Below are 21,301 nucleotides of genomic sequence, written 5' to 3'. Positions count from 1 at the left end.
ACAATCTTGGTCCTTTAGCTTCAACTAAGATCTGTAAGACTTTCTTAAAGCGCACTTTTCTTTTAAGACCTCTTGTCAAGAATGTGGCTCCTCCATGGGACCTAACCTTAGTCCTTCAGGCTCTAACTGGTCCACCCTTTGAGCCTGCAGCTTCTGTTGACTTAAAGTTCTTGTCTTGGAAAACTGCCTTCTTAATTGCTATTACCTCAGCTAGAAGGGTATCAGAGCTTCAGGCCCTTTGTACTAAACCCCCATATCTTGTCTTCCATAAGGACAGAGTATCTCTCAGGACTAATCCTTCCTTCTTACCTAAAGTGGCTTCCGAGGCTAACATCAACCAATCCATTAATCTGCCTGTTTTCTTCCCTAACTGTCAGAACAAACAGGAGTACAGACTGCATTCATTAGATGTGCATAGACAATTGCGCTTTTACTTGCACAGAACAGCTGCCTCTCACAAGTCGGAGCAGCTCTTTGTTTCCTTTGCTAAGCCATTCTTGGGTAAGCCAGTAACGAAGGTGACTCTAGCTAGATGGATATCTCACTGCATTTTGCTCACATACAAAATTTCTGGTTGACCGGAGCCCTTGGGGGTTCATGCTCATTCTACCCGTTCTATGGCTACCTCTGCTGCGTTTTGGTCAAGATTTCCCTTGGATGACATCTGTTCTGTGGCTACTTGGGCTTCTTCTCATACCTTTATTTCACATTATAAATTAGATCTGATATCCAGAGGGAGGGCAGCCTTTGGCTCTGCAGTGCACCAGAATATTCTTCCTTGAGGACCTCCCAAGTTTTTTGGTAGCTGGGGACTCTGACCCACAGGTTGCTGATCAAATGAAGTTAACTACTTCAGATAAATTAGTTATGTAGTCACCATAACGTTCCATCTGAGTAGGTAACTTCATTTGTCAGCAGCCCCCCCCCCCTCCTTCCCCCTAACCTGGCTTTCGTGACCTGAATGATAGAATGATTCAGTCCTGGTATGCATCAGGTTAGGATGTTCAGGTATTGTTTGTCTCTGTGTTGTCTGGTAATTGGGCAAACTCGAACTGAGGACTGGAGGGGGAGGTAGCAGGGTATTATGGATAAGGGGGAGGAGCTTGGAGCTTGGATGTCTGCTTGGAAAGCTGCTGGCTCAGATCCAGGATGGATCGGATACCCACAGGTTGCTGACAAATGAAGTTACCTACTCAGATGGAATGGTATGGTGAGTACATAACTTATTTTTAAGTTTTGTTGGAGTTTGAGTAATAGTTGAGCATTATTGAGCCAGGTCTCAATGGAGGGGACAGCAGTTTGGGTTATTTGTCTAAGGTGCTCTCTGGTGGTAGAAGAAGAGATGAGAATAGCATTATTGGCATATTGGACTAATCTATGGTGGTAGAAAAAGAGATGAGAGTAGCATTATTGGTGTATTGGACTAGGGAACTGTGACAGGAGGCAGTATGGAGATTATTTATAAGGGTATTGAAGAGGAGAGGGGTCCAAGGAAGGAACCTTGTGGAACTCCTGTTTTGTTGGTTAGATATTGAGAAAGACGGCCTTGACATTTTACACATTGTTTTCTATAGGATAAATAGCTAGAAATCCACTGCAGAGAACATTGAGAAAGACCAAGGGAGGAGAGTTCCTGTAAGAGTTTGGGATGTGAGACAGTGTCAAAGGCTTTTGATAGATCAAGAAATAGTACTGAGGTTAACTGGCCAGTCTCTTGCTTTATTAATAGTGTCTGTGAATGATATTAATGCTGTTGTTGTACTATGCGCTGGTCTAAAGCCATACTGGGTGGGTCTTAGTAAATTCTTGTGGATAAGGTGGTCAAGGAGTTGTTTATGTAGACATTTTTCAAAGATTTTGGAGAGAGAGGATAGGATAGCAATGGGCCATAGACAAGTCATTAGATTTTCCACCTTTGTGTAAGGGGATTATGATTGATTTTTTCCAGAGGGAGGGACCATGGGATTCTATGATAAATCTGTTGATGAGAATACTACTTGGGTAGGCAATAACATCAGCAGCAAGTTTCAAGTATTTTGTTGGGAGGTTATCAGCAGTGAGAGAGAGAGAGCAGGGTTTTATTTTGTGTAGAAAGTTACGTATGTGGCTAATGGACACAGGTTGCATTGAGAAGCTTGGAGGTTTAGGGATTGTCATTCAGGCATTTTGGGATAAGAGAGATGGGTGCACAGTAGGGTTTGGTGATGTTTGAGAGAGAGGTGTGTTGAAATTATTTGCAGATTTTGGACTCTGGGGATGTCTGGAGTATTGATTAGGCTTGCTATGATTTCTATAAAGTCAGAATTAAACAATTCTGCAATTTAAGATGGAGATTTGTCTGTAGTTGGGGTAGAATTTTGTTTGGACCCTGGGGAGAGTAGAGATGAGATTGTAGACCAGAACTTTTTGGGGTTAGTATTATGATCGGTTAGTTGTTGTGTAAAGTATTGTTTATCCGTTATTATAAGTTTTTTTGCGTAAATATCTGTAGTTTGTAGATTTCGATCATTCTTATTTTTCTGCCATTCCTTCCAGGTTTATTTCTGTTTACTAGTATTTTTCGTGGGTTTTGTTAACCAGGTTGCGTGATTTATTTTGTTTGAAGTGGAGCCAGGCTGTTAAGGGTGTCTAGGAATAATTTGTTAAAGTAGTTAACTGCTTTGTGTAGGGGTAGTATTTTCAGCATTGACCAGTTTAAGGACTTTAATATATTAATAAAGAGTTCCTGGTTGAACTTGGTTAGGTTATGGGATGTTTTATAATTATGGCCTTTGGGAGATCTAGTGGTTGTCCTGCAAGTATATGCTGGAAGGTGGTCGCTTAATGTGTCTGGGAGAGTGCCAGATTATAGATGAAAATATCACCTATTCCAAAGACGACCCAATGTCATGAATGCCCCTGTGTCAAAATTCAAACATTTTTTTTCACTTGTACTTTTTATAAATACTAATTTGAGCTCCCTATTCAAATATCAGTACTTGAAATGCCGAGTGCCAATAAACTGAAAAAAGACCAAAACTGTAGGAGATGAGCAAATCTCAAACATTGCTCTTCTGCTTTAAAATTGTTTTTTTGCAGGGAAGTAAGACAAGACTCCCTTCACTTCCTGATGTGGAAGGACAAGCCTCCTACACCCTCCAAACTTGTATATATACTAACTCCCAAGTTTGCCATACTTCATAGAAAAGGGAATATTCCTAGAAATGGACATCTTGGACTTAGTATACGTAAATCCATTTTTTTCAGGCTTTCATTTCCATGTTTAAGGACTCATTCTAGAGGGTCCCAACATTTCAAATGGTTACCTTCTTTGAGTCATGCTAAACACATGAAATATAGCCTCTCAAAATCATTGATTTACAATGCTTTATTAAACCAACCCACTATTATAAATCAAAACATATACAAATAATAACTGCAGCAGTAAATATTCTAAGCCAAAAATTCTTTCACTTAAATCTTACACAATTTTATGCCTGGAAAGTTGTCTTATGACAGCCAGTGGAAAAAAAATCCAATTCACCCTCACAGCTGCTCAAGCATCCCAGTAAGCTGTAATTCAGTGCCAGACGTTAAACATCTATCAGCAGTATCAACAATAACATACTCTCATACCAACGCTTCCCTGGACCAGTAAATTATCTTGGAAGGAAGAATATTTAATAAATCCATTCAAATAAACACCTCCTCTACCCTGAGCAAATATCCATAATAAAATCAAGAAAAGTTGGTATGCTGTAACAGACCGCCTTTTGTGCATTAATTTTGTAGTCCAACATAAATATTTATAACAGCATATTAAAGATGCACATCATATAAATTCTCCAAAACCTGCACCCAGCACAAACCTCATATGAGTACTACCACACTCAGTTTTTCATCTCTTATAAACTATTCTTTATACTGTTATAGCTGCTCTGCAAATAACGATAAAAAATAACAGTTGAGCAAGAATGCATAGATGTATATTATCAGTCTCATAAATAGGCTTGCATAGATAGTCATAATGAATCTGTACAATAATTTCAGTAATAACATAAAATAAGTCAGGAAGTGTATACTGCTTTAACAGCAATGCTCACAACTTTAAGTTCATATTCCAATGTAAACATTTATAGAATCACAAAAATCATGAATACTTTACCAGAGCCATAACTAGGTCAGTTGATATCTTAAGCAATTTTCAGACTGGCGCCACCTCAGCCCTAAGTTAAGAATCAAAAAAGTAAAATTATTTTATGATGTGAACAAAACATCCTTATAACTGCAGAACTGTAAAAAAGAGCTTCTACTACCTCCTACCTGCATTTACTAACATTTAAAAAGACATAGATTTAAATAACCAGTATGCTGCCCCACCACTGGCCCAGTAAACAAGGAACCTCAATCCTCACCACTGGCAACAGTGGGGGATGTACCCACTGGGAGGATGACAAGTATACACACAGTAAAGTGCAATTTCCCTTAAGAGCACACAGAGACCACAGTCTGTCTAGGGCTGGATTCTCCCTCTTTCTCCAAATCCCCAATAAGACTCCCCACTGGCACAACTATAGGGTTGAGATCTCAGCTGAGTGTGCAGGCCAAGTCCTCCAGCACCCTCTCTGCCCAACCAGTGCTTCGTGTCCCTGCCCAAGTAGCTGACACCCACACACTTTGAGGTTTGATTTACACACACACACCTGGGAAAGGCTGGCACAGGTTTACTAGCTATGACCCCTTCTGCCAAGACTATAAGGTAGTTTTCACTGCCACCAGCCACTACTTAACAGCTACTTTAAGACCCTTAGGAAAGGGTGTCCAATCTTACTGTGTAACGTTACTATTAATCCAAATGATAGTTTGACCACGAGCAATGCTATTAGGAGTGGCCTGCACAGTGTCACCAAATAAATATGCAAGTACTGTCATAACATAAATATGTCTCTACACAGATCAGCCACAAAGAAAAGTTTACATACATTTAATAATAAATAATTAAAGAACAAGAAAATACTCAGTAAACAATCACAGTAACCTAAGAGTTCAAAAACACAGGAAATATTTAAAACAGCATTACAGGACAGTCTCAAAAAAATACAGAAAACAACTAATCTTTACTATATTCCTAACTATATCTAAAAGAATTACTATACCATAGAAACGTACTCATAGCAAGGCAAGACAGATGTGGTAAGTGTGTTTTTCAGCTGATGCTGTCAGGCCAAAGACAAATACAAAATGCACTCTCTCTCTCTCTTTCTCAGAGTTCTTAAATTAATATTCCAAATATTACTGCTGGGGTATCTGGCAGCATGACATCACTTATTATCTGACTATCAGTTCCCAGCTAAACCTCCGTTGTTAGAAACTGCCAGCATTTAGCATCTTCCTGTGGAAATACATAGCTCTCAGATGTTTGTAGCTGCTGGGAGACATAAAACAATAAAATACTTGCAAAACAATGCAGAATACTCCCTAGTTTTAGACATCCTGTCTCCTTGCTGCATTGAAACCATCTTTTATGGCGTAGGTATAGAACAATTTAATTTCAGTTACTTTCTTGAAGTTTTGCCAGGTAACCCTCTGTGTTCCATTTCCACTGTTAAAATATACACATTTACAGTTACAATAGTAATAATATACAGTTATTTTCCAGTAGGGTACACTGTGGATACATCTCCCAAGCTCAGCACTGCCCAAACCCTCTTCAGCACACACATCTGTACCAGCAGTTTGATATACACATAACATACAGTTATAATACATTTGTAACACAAGCATATGAATTATATTGACATTCACATAACCATTTACAAAATTCCAGATAGCTGGGCTGGCAATATCTCCTTTTGTTACAACCACAATAAAGAATGTTACTGTTTAAATGAATGCCAGTACCGCATTTGTGCCGGTGACTGACAAACTTTATGAAGTGTCACATGTATCTCTAATACCTTGCACCTGTGGCAGCTGAGCCCCCTCGCCCTACTGTACTGTACTCATCACACTTTAATAGTAATGCACTGTATTAAACCTTAACTTCACTGATTAATAGAAACATTTATAAAATCCTTTTTAAGGTATGCACTTCAAATTTCACATGATATTTATTTATTGTTGCATCAGTATTGTCATGAAATCTAACATTCACAATATTTGAACATGGCACAAAATGATAGCCAGTTACTTATTAAAAAAGCATAACTTTAGAATCATTCTTTGTTGTCAATAGCTTGACTCATAATCATGCTACTGCTGAGTATTACTGATTGCTCACAGCATGTAGCACATTCATCCGCTCCCAATTCTTTTAAAGTACACACCCTCAGATTGGTGGTGGGGGGCACATTTTTATTCAAACTTCTCTAATAACACCATCTTGAATCTTTATGATGTACTGCATATTAGGAGACAGCACTCGTTAAAACAGCTACTGGAAATCTAATGCGACCAAAACATTAAACACGACCACCCTAAAAAGAGGCACTCAAAATTTTGAAAATGTATCTCACAGAAGTCACACGAACATTAATATAGTCCATAACTTTTTAGAAATGTAATCTGCCCCATTGTTGCAAAATGATAACTGTTTTATACTATGCAATTAACATAGCATAGCAGTTAACTAAGAAGTTAGAGCCTTTAGCATCTGAAAACTCCCCTAAAGTGATCCTTGATCTTGGTACTATAGTGACTCTGCCCCTTACAGCAACAACAAACATGACCAGGAGTCCCATTTATTATGCAAGTAAAATGCCCAGTATTCGGATATTTTGAATAGCTTTAGTTAATGTGAAAAAGTGTGGCCGTTTTCCCGTTTTGTACATTTTATGTGATCTGGATATTGTTTGAAACATTTTCATAATTATTTTGAATATTTTTATCAGTATGTCACAGTTTTGGACATTTCATTTATTAAGCAATTCATTTTGAGTGTTCCGAGTGCTTCATTTTATATTTAGAGAGAGAAATCATTTAAGTGAGTTTTAGCACCTGGAATTTGTTTCTGACCTGTTTTGAGAGTCATTTGAGCAGTTGGGATGATCCACTCCTGTATATTCCTCCAACTTTAACCTGTTGCCTCATGGCTGTGACTCTGGATCCCATTCTGACACAATGTCACTTGTCTTATGTGCATTAAGAAGATGATAAGGCTTGGGTGTTAAGTAGTTTATTGCATACAAACACATCAGGATGGATGGCAGGAACACTGAACTTAAACAATATATCTAGCTAACTGACTGAGTGCTTACATGCATGCTTTCACTCTTGCTTGCATGTGCTCAGTATTTACATGCACGTGTCCACTAACTAGAATGCTTCTTAAAGATATATCACGCACTCTGATCTACAGTCAGTTTGGGTGATCCTACCCACATTTCACCTACATTGGTTCTCACTCATTCAACTCTGTCTTTACTCTCTGGCAGTGGTCAGTTTGGGGGCAGCAGCATAAACTAGCCGTGATCCACTTCCCGAGGATAGCCATGCCCATCTTTCCTGCCATGATATCCAGTGCATGATTTGCTGCTTGAGCCTGGGTCACCTGGGTCATTGTCAAGGTGTATCTCTCTACATCACTGATACAGCTGCTTAACCCACTTAGTATATCCTTTATTTATTGAATAAGTTGTGGTTTCTTTTAGCTAACAGCTTCTTGTCTTCTAACAGTTAGGTATTTTATGGATGACCTTGCCTGATGCATGTAATCTTTCATGTGGTTACTATTTTTGGCTTTAATGTTTCTTCAGCATGAATACTCTAGCCATCTGCCAGTTTGTTTGAAAATAATACTTTTTCATGGGAACACAGTGGCTGAATGAAGGCAGGTCAATGAAAGATGACTCGGCAAATCCATGTGGTATTGAGCAAGCCCTTCACAGAAGGTGTAAATATTGAAAGAGCTATAAAATCAGACTTGGGGTCAACACCTAATATGGTAATTTACTGCATATTATACAGTACTACAGCATTAAAAATTGTTGACCAAATTGTAATAGTTCTATAAAACCTAGTAGGGTCAGTCTATGTTAGATCAATGCCTAATTCAGTTAGGTTACATTAGGGCATTTATAGTTTATGTAATGCTTTGCACGACACAGTATGTAATTTATTCATCCTTAAACTGAGTACAGATCTGCAAGAGTCATCAAAGTTAATACTTTGTTTTTGTTTACCAGTTTACAAAGGGAAATTATTGTCTTAGATGCTAAAATACACGTCTGTTGCTAATTCTGAAAGAACATTGTAAATCTGAAATGTGTATTGCTGTTGTATAGAGAGAGAGTTTAAAATGTACTTAATAGCTTTAGTAACAAGTGCACTTAGTTTAACTGTCGTCAGTTGTTCACGTTTTAGAGAAGTTGTTATGTTTATTTTTGTTTAATTGTGTATATGTGCTTTGATTGTATTTTGTATTCCAGCTGATTAATCTGGTAAACAGATACAGTTTGTTTTATTTTTTTTTCTAGGAATTCCTTCTCATGAAGAACTGATCTCTGTTTATTGTCGATGCAGGGGACTTTCAACCCCATTGCCATATTGGAACTTCTTCCTTGCCTTGTCATTTTTCAAATCAGCAGGAATAGCTGAGGTATGCTGGACTGTAAACACTTTGGATTTTAATTATTACTTAACACTGAATTTGTTTGAAGGTAGGAGACACCCTGTGCAATCTGCTGTTTAAGTGCATTTAACATTCTCCTTGTCCTCTATCGCTTCCTTCCACCTCACTCTTTCTGCTCTTGTGTCATGTCCTCTTTTTTACCAACATAGATTACTTCTCCACCACCCCTTCTAGTAGTCTCTTCCATATGTTCACACCCATCTGTGTGAAAAAGTTTCAGATAGCTAAAAAGTAGTTAATACTGCTTCTTGTGTCCCCTTCTTCTTCCGCCTTTCTTTTCTGTTTAAATTGTCCTATTCTCCCTTAAAAAAACAACTTTAAAGTAGGATTTTGCCAAACTGTTAATTTAACAGGTTGACAATTAAATACTAATTTCACAAGTCTGCAATACGCTAAATCCATTGTAATCAGACCTGTCCCTCATAGTGATGTAAATGCCCCCCTGCCAACACATTAATATTCATTCATTTCGGAAATACGTTATGTTAGACTTCTGTGTTCAGAAGGATTTTTTTAAAACATATTTTTCTGATCTAGTGGCTTTTATTTTTGCACACTTTTATCGGATACTTAAATAATACTGTGAACTGCAATATCATGTGGGGGGGTGGTTGCAGTATCTGTAACACACCCTCTGCATTGTAAAAGTGCCGTACAGCACTAAATAAATTAAGAAAGGGTCCTTGGACACGTAATACTGTGAACTGTAATGTAATGTAGGGGTTGTGTTACAGTATCCGTAACACACCCCCTGCATTGTAAAACAATAAAGAAAATGTCCTCTGACACTTGTGTAATAGTTTAATTTTGAATTAATGGTTAATTTTTTTTTATTTGTTTTCCTCCAAGTTTAAGCATAGCTGAGCGGGTTTGCGTGACATGGCGCTTTTCTCAGCAGTGCTTAACTGTATCGAGAAGCTATATAGAAATGTATAGCTGAAATCTTCTCAGCTGAGATAGCTGAGTGGTTAAAATCATGGCTTCGTGTGCAGTAGGTGCACGTTTCGAATACCAGGACAGGCCATTCAGCTTTTACATGGGAAAGCATTTTTATAATAAATTTTATTTTATTTTATTTATTGATGTAGTTAGTGGTATTTGTTAACCGTGGTAGTTTAGTTGGTCCAGAATCCCAGTGTCAGTGGAGATATGAGGTGAAAGCCATCATTTAAACATGCGCCCAATACAATGTAGTCACACCCCAAGGTAATGTAATGAAAGCACATGGGGGAGGTCATGTAAAGTAAAATACATACACTTAGTAATAATGTGTCAATAATGAGTAATTAATAATCCGTTCTAAATTTTTTTAAAAGGAAAAGTTTGTTTGCCCTTAGCTCAGTTCTGCTAAATGGTGCTAAGCCAAGCTTTAAGCAATGCTTAAACAGGACCTGTCTGAGCAATACTTAGCAGTGTTTAGCTCTGCTTAGCTGGTTTGAGCATTGCTAAGAAGTCCCATTTTAAGCAGTATTCAGCTCAGCTAAGTGGATTTGCACACCGCTAAGCACTGCTCAGCATTTGCCACTTTAAGCACTGCTCAACTCAGCTTAGCGGGTTTGCTCAGCATTTTTGAACATGGTCCAATGACAGCAAATGTCGGGAATATGGCCATATTTAAACCAGACAGGTGGGACTTTAGGCAGAACCTGTTAGAGTTTGATCCCTGTAGGAACTATGGCAGGTGCTGGTGAAGGAGATTGCTTTCGGGCACAGCGCTGAGGTATGTTGGAGTCCAGGGTCATGGCTGGGCTCCTCATAAAGAACCATGGCGACAGACTGCTGCAGGGCCAGTACCAGAACTTAGAATACAAGTCTGAAGCCTGGGACCGTCTGGCATGTGAGCTCACCAATGCCACTGGCATCCCCCAAACTGGTGAGCAGGTCAGTCATCATTATGACGACCTGAGATGGAGGAAGGGGGTGCTGTTGGCCCAGTGGATCTAAGATGCCCCAGAAGTTTGTAAGTATATCAACTGGTGATTTATCCAGTTATAGTATGAATATCTGATAGACAGGTATGCATACTGGTGTGTTCCCCCCCCCCCACAGCTGCAAAGGAGAGGGCTCGTAACATGGAGGCTCACACAGGATGACTGACGAGGCTGCGCCAACAGTTTGGTGAGTACAGATATAACTTTCAATATATGTATAGTCCAGTAAATAAGAAAGTGTAATTGTTTACTGCCATTAGGTACAATGTGTTCTGAGTGTACTGCATAAATGTGTTGTTAGGCCAACATTGATGTAAGTAAATAATACCAGGTACTGTGTAATACAGATGAAGGCAGCAGACAAGCTACTGTTGATGAAAGGAAGCCAATACTGTAGTTGTACTGTGTAGGAATGAATCTGTGAATAAAGTATACTGTGCTTGCTACTGTGAAAGTAATAACTGATATACATTCATCATTTACAGGATATGCAGTACAACTGAATTTAAAATTTTGAATGTAATAAACCACTGTGTCATAACACCCTAAATAAAGCTTATTCCCACAAACTGTTGTTTAATTTTGTCTGTTGTTGAAGAATTACAACTATACAGGTGCTACACAGGAAATATGGCTATGAGAGCATGAATTTACTGCGGTTTGTCTGATAGGCAGCTGTTATGCCAAACTGTAGATGTGGATCTGTAAAACAAGATACAATGAAAAGTAATATATGTCCTGCACTAAGATCTGAATCCTGAATAGTAATGTGTAATGTATTATAGTGTATTCCCTGCAGCATTGTCCTGTGTTAACCTTTGCATTTCAGCTACATGTATTTCTGAATGTAAGTATGCTGATGCAGGCAAGCATGAGACTATAATAGGTGGAGACTGCAAATATATGATGTGAAAATGTGTATGGGTCGGGTATGCAAACCTGCAGTCTGCTATGATCTGTACAGATCACACATAATCACATCCACTAGGGGTTAAATGTGTACACCTGCATGCAAAGCATTAGTACACAGTTCACTATCTATCATGCATGACACTGCACTAATATTGTAGAGGTCAGAATGTGTGAGCAAGTCAGTTGTAGGCACAAATCAGCAAGCAGCAGACAGCAATTCCCCAGTAGCTCAGTGTGATAAGAAATAGATATTTCTGCTGTTAATTTTTGCACACACAGATCATGGTTTGGATCAAGGGACTGGTACGAAGATGTGTTCATAGTGACACACAAGTAATCCAAAGTATTTGTAGAAACTATCAAGTAATGTTAACAGATATTTTCTCCACAGGGCTCACAGGTAAGGAAATGTTTTATTAGCTGTATGAAGGGTGTAGTAATAAACTGCATACAAATGTTCCAGTGCCCAGCCCCATGCCTACAAATGACAGCAGGATAGATGTTCTTCGTGTTTCACTGTTGCAGTTATTACATTTGGATAATCTGCTGGCAGGTTGCCCTCAGTCGGCCTGAATTCCAAAGTCTTGGGTCCTGCGTCGGTTGATGTCTGCTCTTCCATGACGTCAGGTCGTCAGGGGTATAAAACATGCAGCCGACGCCATTTTCTTAGTCTTTCTTGCCGCGCGGTGCCCGAAGCAGAAGCATTTCGCAAGTGCCTGTCAGCCGACTACTGAAATATTCGAGTTTGAGTTTCAGAACCGAAGTCTTCACTAAAGCTAAGTACCCTGTTGGGAAAACTTTTTTCTTACTTTTTACTGATGCCAGTGAAGTAAATAATTATATTACTTGTGGGAAGCAAATACCTCATAAGGATTTCCTTTTATACTGTATTCCTTGCCTAGACCCTGATCACAACGTGCCTGGCTGTCCGTTTTGTGCTAGATTTAACCAACGCACTATTAAGCGTTGGTATATTTTTGCATCAAAGTATTTTGGAAACAGATTTAACTACCCAGAAATGTCATTGGATAGCAATCTGACTACCGGAGTACATAAAAAACGCAGAGAAAAGGACAGAGAAAGGCAGTCGAGATCCAAAACCGACGACGAAGCTTCTAAGCCAGTTGCCGGTTCGCCGGTACTCAGTGAGGCGCCTTCGCAGCCCCTGATACCCGCTACCTTCGAGTTGCAGGCCTCTACCAACACCCATGTGGAGTTCGGCATGCCACAAGATACTCAAGGTATTGGACCGACGGATGTATCTCCCTCAGATGGGTTCGGAGTCGCTGAGCAGGCACCGGCTTCTGAGGGTGTATTCAGACCTCAACATTTGTACATCAAACCGGCGAAAGCTGCAAAACCAAAGACAAAAGCAACTTCTAAAATTAAAAAAAACGACGCATGAGCCACGTGCACAGGCCTCCATGCCTAAAAAACAGATGATCAAAATGGCTGAAGACCTTATTACCTTTATTAGGGGTACCCATCCCCCTCCAGATAAGAGGCCCAGGCAAGACACTGATTATGAATCTTCAGATCAGGTTTCTATTTCTTCTGATTCCTCTTCTGATCAGGAATTATCTATACCTCCCTATGAGGATTCTGATGCTGAGGAGTCTATTCCATCTGCATCTCCTCCTGAGGATCATTCATTTGGAGAAACCTTGCATACTTTGAGGGAGCATTTTCACTGGGAGAGTCAAGACTTCTTAGAATCAAAAAAGAGGCTCAGGGATTTCATTCTTCTCCCTCAGCAGAAGCCTTTAGCCATTCCCCCTGTTTTACACATTGTGGATGATGTGTTTTCGGAGTCAAGCTTGAACCCTGACTCCTTACCTCCGGCTCCCAGTAAGCCTGACAGATATTACAGGGTCCCTGACTCATACATTTTTTATTTAGAAACCCTGCTGCTGATCCTGAAACTATTTCACAGGGTCCAAAGGGAGTTAAGGCCTCAACAGCAAAAAAACGTACCCCCTCTGACAGGGATTCAAGGGCACTGGACAGATGGGGAAAAAAGATTTCTACATCTGCAACCTGGGCAATCAGGGCCTTAAACTGTCAATTGCATATGCTTAAGTACCAACAACATGTTATGGGATTGCTGAAACAGAAAATTATGTTGATTTCAGAATGTGCAGAAAATAAAGAATTGCAGGAATTATTGCATGCAGCTGAACAAGTTGGAATGCATACTTTGCAATGTGGTTTTGATTCTTTAGAGGCCTCCTGCAGGGCTGCAGTTACTGGATCTGATTAGGAGGCATGCCTGGTTAAAGGAACAAAATTTGCCTGACCATGTTAAAGCTAAATTGCTAGATGCACCTTTACAGCATGATTCTCTGTTTGGTATTAAGGCAGAAGAGGTTTTAAAGAAAATGGAAGACAAAGCTAAGTCTATGCAAACTGTTAAAGACTTCTTACAAGTGCAGCCACCGAGATTCAGTAGACACTGGCCTAAAAAAAATTGGTCCTTTCCTGTGTCAGACAGAGCACAAAGGGGCAAATCCAGACACCCTAAGGGTTCCAGATACCAGGCGCAAGACTCTTACAGGTCAAAGCAATGGGGCACATCCACCTCCAAATCTGGAGGAGATAAGGTTCAAACCTACAGAAAGCATTCCAAATGACTTCCCTCTGCCTCCACCAAGCACTTATCTTTTGGCAGCACCCATAGGGGGAAAATTAGCACTTTTTACTCAAAATTGGCAGTTAATAACCCACGACAAGTGGGTACTAAACATTGTATCACAGGGATACAGATTCCATTTCCACACTCTGCCAGTGACAAATGGTTGGCCAGATCTGCCAAAAAATCAATGGGCAGAGACACAGAAACGGGTTACGTCCCTCATGGATATGGGGGCCATTCAAACAGTACCAGAACAGGAAAAAGGACAAGGTTTTTCCTCAAGACTGTTCTTGGTACCCAGAAAGGACAAGGCCTGGCGGCCAGTACTGGATTTATCGATGCTGAATACATACCTGGACATTCCAAAATGCAAAATGCTCACTTTGCAGTAGCTTCTGCCCATGCTGGGCAAGAATGCTTGGCTGGTGACTATAGACCTAAAACCTGCATGTCCCAATAAGACAGTCGTGCAGAAGATACCTCAGATTCAAGGCTGGCTTAATGCATTGCCAATTGTCTGCACTGCCCTTTGGCTTATCTACTGCACCCAGGGTCTTTACAAAGTGCCTGGCACCAGTAATTGCATTTTGCAGGCAAAGAAGTATACAAATATATCCTTACTTGGATGACTGTCTCATTCAAGCAGAGAACAAGGACATTCTTCTATGGCACCTGGCGTTTGTGAAAAGGCTTCTAACATGCCTAGGGTACACAATAAATGAAAAGAAATCACAACTGGTACCCTCTCAAAAGATAACATTCCTGGGTGCAAGCTTGAATACAACTGCCCAGATGGCTTACATCATGCCAGACAAACAAAGGCAACTGACTACTTACTTCAAACTGATGGCAACAAAAACCCAGTCTTCTGCAAGACAAATTCTGCAGACTCTGGGCTTCATGGCATCCCGCATCCTACTAATTCCATATGCAAGACTGCATATGAGGAAACTTCAATGGTATCTAAAAAGTTTATGGAGTCAACATTCACACAGTCTGGAAACAAAGATTCTTCTCATTCCCTACCTGCAACAGGAGTTTCCATGGTGTGCAAAGGCCTGTCACCAAAACATGGGACGGCCCTTCACTCTACCCCCTGCCAGCCAAACCTTAACAGATGCATCAGATTATGCCTGGGGGGCCCACATGGCAGGAAGATGCATTCAGGGCATATGGGCACCAAAACAAATGCATCTACATATCAACCAGCAAGAGATGCTAGCTGTTCAAAATGCCCTAACAGCCTTCAAGGATTTACTTCATCCTGGACAACTACTGATAAAGACGGACAACACCACAGTCATGTGGTATATAAACAAGCAAGGGGGCACACACTCATACCCCCTTTGCAGATTAGCCATGGCACTGTGGGACACAGCTTTGACCTACCAAATACATCTTCAAGCTCAGTTCCTGCCAGGAAAACAAAACACTCTGGCAGACTATTTAAGCAGAAACCTTATGGATCCTCACAAGTGGAAACTAAATCCACAAGTGTTCAGCATGATAACAGAGACATGGGGAGCCCAGATATAGATCTATTTGCCTCTCCTCAAAATTATCAATTTAAAAGATTCTGCACAAGGACTTATCACAGAGAAGCTTGGAAAGTGGGCACCCTATCCTTCAGTTGGAAAAACCTATCCGTTTACGCCTTTCCTCCTCTGCCTCTTCTACCCAAGGTCCTCCTAAAAGTCAGACAAGAGAAGCCAAAGATGATATTAATTGCCCCGGTCTTGCCCTGCCAATACTGGTATCCAATCCTAAGGAACTTGTCTCAATACCCAGCTTGGATCTTGCCTCAAAGACCACAACTACTGTCCCAGCAAAACAATCAGATCCTGCACAATCAACTACAGACCCTGAATCTGGCAGCATGACTAATCATGTAATCATACAAACGACACCTCTCAGTAAAGCTGTGATGGATGTCATTTTGGAAGCCAGAAAGCCTAGCACTAGAAAATCTTATGCTGACAAATGGAAGAGATTCTGTGCTTGGAATCAAGCACAAGGAACTGATACAGCAGAGCCACATATTCCTCAGATATTACAATACTTAACTGAGATGCTTGACAAAGGCCTATCTTTCTCATCAATCAAGATCCATGCCTCTGCCATTTCGGCTCATTACAATACAGAGCCACCAATCTTTTCTCATGCTTTACTAAAGCAGTAATCTTACAGGAGCCAAAAATTTAAGGCCTCCTAGAAAATCACCATTACCTGCATGGAACCTCAATTATGTGTTGGAAAAGCTCACCCTGCCTCCATTTGAACCAGCTGCTACCACCACTGATATAAAGTTCTTATCATGGAAGACCGCTCTGCTACTAGCAATTACTTCAGCAAGAAGAGTTACAGAGCTACAGGCCCTCATGGCTGTAGAGCCTTTTATCCTATTTTACCCAGAGAGGGTGTCTTTGAGGACAAATCCTACTTTTATGCCTAAGGTGGTTTCCAGTGTGGCACTTAACCAAACAATTCATCTGCCAACTTTTTATCCAAATCCACAGAACAAAGGGGAGAGAATTTTGCATTCCTTGGACGTACACAGACAGCTAAGATTCTACTTGAGCAGGACTAAAGCTCTAAGAAAAACTGAACAATTACTAGTGTCATATGCTGCAGGATCAGAAGGAAAGGGTATTTCAAAGCAGACAATTTCAAAGTAGATAAGCCACTGCATCCTTTTCTGCTACTTACACCATGGTAAACCTATGCCCAAGGGCATTAGGTCTCATTCCACCAAAGCTGCAGCTACTTCAGCAGCCTTTCTCAGAGGAGTACCAACCAAAGACATTCTAGAGGCTGCTACTTGGAGTTCTGTTCACACTTTTACAAAGCATTACCATTTGCCTCTCTACTCTAAGTCCAGGGCAGGCTTTGCCACTGCAGTGCTGCAGGGCCTTATAGCCACACCTAATGCTATTTAGCTCCAGCCTTCCAACCATAGCTTTGGGATTCTACCCAAATGTAAAGACTGCAACAGTGAAACATGAAGAACATAGTACAGTTGTGTACACTTACCATAAATGTAGATGTTCGAGTGTATTCACTGTTGCAGTCCAGGTTTCCCTCCTGCCATTCTACAGTTTATCTTTCCTTCTCTATCTTCTACAACCTATGTGGTATATTTGCTTATAGATGAAGGTAAATTTTATATTGATGCATATATGTGTGTGTGTGTATATATATATATATATATATATATATATATATATATATATATATATATATATATATATATATAGTATTGCTACCTTTTTGGGGGCACCTGACATCGGGGGCAAGAAAAACTAAAGAAAATGGTGTCGGCTGCATGTTTTATACCCCTGACGACCTGACGTCATGGAAGAGAAGACAGCAACCGACACAGGATCCAAGACTTTGGAGTTCAGGCCGACTGAGGGCAACTTGCCAGCAGATTACCCAAATGTAATGACTGCAACAGTGAATAAACTCGAACATCTACATTTATGGTAAGTGTACACAACTGTACTTTATGTACACTATGCACTCTTCCTGATACATGTCTCTCAAGTGTCACGCTGTCATGGCTAGTGATCACTGTTACCAATAACCTTGGACATAGATATAAATCCAGTAGAAGTATGCCATTAGCACACTCACACAACATCAGTGCAGGGTACACCTTGTTAGTCATATATGTAACCTTGACATGTATGAGTCCCCTTTACTCATGTACCTAGAGTTGTCACAGCCTGCCCCATAACATTCCAAGTCGACAGGATTAACAAGTATTTATGTACTACAGTAGCTATAGGCCTCAGGTAGATGTAAAGTGAGGGCAGACCTGTAGAGTATTGAGCAGTACTGTTGTGAAAAATATAAGCCTATGCAGTTGATAATGGACTTTTTTTCTCCCCCCCCACCCCTTATCTGCATCAATAATTATTATTCATGTACTTACGGGTATGTTGTTCTCAAAACCTAATGTTTTGGGGGCATGTGGCCCTCCGATTCCCAACCACCCACCCCATCCAAGGGGTTTACCCCTTCATGTGTCATACATCTCCCCTGTCTGCTGTCTTGTCTGTCTGCAAAAACAACCTCTCCTATCCAACTTACCTCCCCAAATGTACCTACAGCTCTTACCCAACATCCCACTTTCGCCTTAAAAAAATAAAGGGGGAGGGGCATTTGTCCCCATTAAAAAAAACTTGTCCCATACATAGCTCTCCATTTTGCCTGCACATACACTGACATTAATCAATTTACCCTTGAATTAATCAACTAATGTGTTGTCGCCCACACCCCTCCCTGTGGGGTGTGAGGTTCTAAATTCCAAATTGACCACATCATTCACAGTGTTGCTGCAGAAGAACTGTAGAGCTATGGTCCTTTCCTACACCTGTCCTGCACATCCCTAGCTGCTTTCATAATGTTTTTCCCCCTGCTTGCCCCCATTTCACCACTTTCCTATCACCCCTTTTTCCTTTTCTTTTTTTGGAATTAGCACAGGTTTAAGCGAAAATAAGTGGCGCTATGCAAAGCTAAGCAGGACTAAGTGCCACTTGGCATCTCTTAACAACACGCAAAACCGCGCAAACCTGCTTAAAACTGCTTTAATCACTTCATCTCATTCAGCCACTGTTCTGCCCAGCAACAAAATAACCAACCCTGCCAGGTCTCAAACTCAGGACTGTGTGCACTAGAGTCGAGCAGTGTACCACTACACCAAATCAACTGTGAGAATGACTAATGCTTTTGTAAATATATCATGCATTACAGTCATTTAACATTAGGGAAAAAAGACATCCCTGCCAAGTCTCGAACCAGGGACCCTGTGCACTAAAGTCAGAAAAACACACCAGTAAGCCAAACCAGCTGTGAGAATTACTAATGCTTTTGTAAATATATCATGCATTACCGTCATTTAACATTAGAGAAAAAAAGACATCCCTGCCAAGTCTCCAACCCAGGACCCTGCGGACTTGGGTCAGAGCAGTGTACCACTACACCAAATCAGATGTGAGATTTAGTAATGCTTTTGTAAATAAAGAACAAAACCAGCCCAGCAAGTCAGGACCCAAAATCCAGCAGCAAATGATAAATCCAAAAGAATAGTAGTAGCCAAGTCGAATCAGTGTAAGTTAGCAGACTTTAATAAAAAACTTGAATAAAAACAGCCAATACACCAAGCGCTTTCACCAGAGTATTATCAGGCTTTATCAAGGCAAAAAATAAGAGCACACCAGAACTCTTCGTTAAATAATCCCATTATGTCACATGATACATATAAATCACGTGATGTGATTAATTAATCTAGAAATGTGTAGGTTTAAAGTCGTACAACACAATGTAATTTATGTATTAAGTCCCATAGTCATAGTAACGCTGAATAGCGTCCTCGTAGAAAATACAACACTAAAAAATAGGTGACAAAATATTGTGTTGTCTATATTAAGACGTACAAAAACCCAACCTGGTAAAATAAAATGAAATATACTTGTGTAAATAATCATACATAATACAACCATAGATCTTATATCAACAATTTATAGGTAAACTTGTGTTGCTTAAAATGCATAGTTGGTAACATTAACATAAACCAGAAAAGATAGAAATACTGCTAAAATCTTACTAAATGTGTAGATATTAAAAGATACTCAAAACTGGAACTCCAAGTTAAAATACCTAAATAACAATAAACAATAAACGAATAGTAATTCGCAGGAGAGGCCATGTGACACCCCTATTCAGGTGGTGTGTGTATAAAAAAATAATAATAGTTAGAAAAATGCTACAAGCGCGCTTTTCTTAATTTTAAAATGCTCGTAATATTAATATTGTCATTTAAACCTGGAAACTTACTAGAGTTCAACTTCAGTTGCCAGTATAATTCTCGATACTCTAGTGTAGTTTCCCAACTACCCCCTCTAATATCCGGTGAGACTTGTTCCAATACAGCAAACTTAACCTTCATTTTCTCACATGTTAAGGAGTGTTTGTAAAAAGCGTTACTCTCCTTGTGTTTAACAATGTCATTAAAGTGTTCATAAACCCTTCTTAAAAAATGCTCAGTTTTACCTACGTAAAAACTGTCACATACTATACATAACCCTAGGTATACCACTCCTTTGGCCCCACAGGTGTTGGTACCTTTTTGGAGTTAATTTAAAATTCCTTGAAGGGATACAAATTTGATCCTGGTTAGACATGGCGTGACATTGTTTACAATTTTACAATTCCCACATGAGTATGTACCATGTTTCCTTTCATTCCTATAAGACTCTAATCCTTGTTTAGTTTCAAAAAGTTCTTTCAAATTCTGGTCCCTCTTTCTAACAAAATGTGGTCTAGAAGGTATGAACCCTTTAATTTCATCATGAAGACTAAGAATTGGCCAATATTTGAGTATAATGCCCTCAATCTCATCTGTATTCGTTGAGAAAGTGTAAATGAAGTTACTTTTATCCTCCCTTACACTCTAGTTCTCTGTGTGTCGTGGAATGGTTAACCCTCTCCCTAACAGAGGGGGGTATGTACTGTCCCTTTTATGGCTAATCTCTTGTACCAGTTCTTCAGTCAACTTAACCGGGTAACCTTTCTCTAAAAAGAAACCCTTGAGAGTGTCAACTTCGTTGGTAAAATCTCCCAATGTACTAGACATTCTGGAAGCCTGAATCAGTTGTCCCTTAACAATACCCTTCTTCTGAAAATACGGGTGTCCACTATTAAAATGCAAGTAGGAATTAGAAAATGAGCTCTTTCTGTACAATCTAGATTAAAAGCATTGATTAATATAATACTTGACAATGGTGACATCCAAGTAATGTAATTCATCTTTGTCTATTTTGTGTGTAAATTTCAAAAACGGTGTTGTGTTGTTAATGTATTGTAAAAATTCCAAAAGGTCGCCCTCTCTCCCTTTCCACAAAATGCAGATATCGTCCAAGTACCTTCTCTAATGTAAAATGTCCGGGTACCATTGGCTGGAGAAAATAAATTTCTTTTCCCAAAAGTACAACACAATATTAGCATAAAGTGAAGCACATGAAGCTCCCATAGCCACCCCTTTTCTTTGACGATAAAATTCCCCATTAAAGTGAATGAAGTTGTTCTGTAAGACTACTTCCATAAATTCTAGTATGAGGTTAATAGCTGAGGCATTATGACCTGTCTCTGAGGTCATAATGTAACCAAACCATTCTAGTCCCTTTTCATGGGGAATACTCAGGAAGAGCTCAACCA

At 39.8% G+C, this 21,301-nt stretch overlaps 1 protein-coding gene across 1 annotated transcript in view; it reads left to right on the top strand.

The window, feature by feature from the left end:
• The window catches only part of ACAD11 (acyl-CoA dehydrogenase family member 11), a 1,831,981-nt gene that overhangs the window by 399,358 nt on the left and 1,411,322 nt on the right, over positions 1–21,301 (top strand). The window contains exon 7 of the mRNA XM_044061525.1: positions 8,454–8,575. Coding sequence (XP_043917460.1) covers positions 8,454–8,575 — 122 coding nt within the window. The remainder of the gene's footprint in view (positions 1–8,453; positions 8,576–21,301) is intronic.

The sequence above is a fragment of the Protopterus annectens genome, chromosome 2.part0 (genome assembly GCF_019279795.1).
Source record: "Protopterus annectens isolate FY-2018-M chromosome 2.part0, PAN1.0, whole genome shotgun sequence".
NCBI classification, from domain to species: Eukaryota; Metazoa; Chordata; order Ceratodontiformes; family Protopteridae; genus Protopterus; species Protopterus annectens.
Note: the sequence above shows the minus strand (reverse complement) of the source record. Positions and strands in the feature narration are given on the sequence as shown.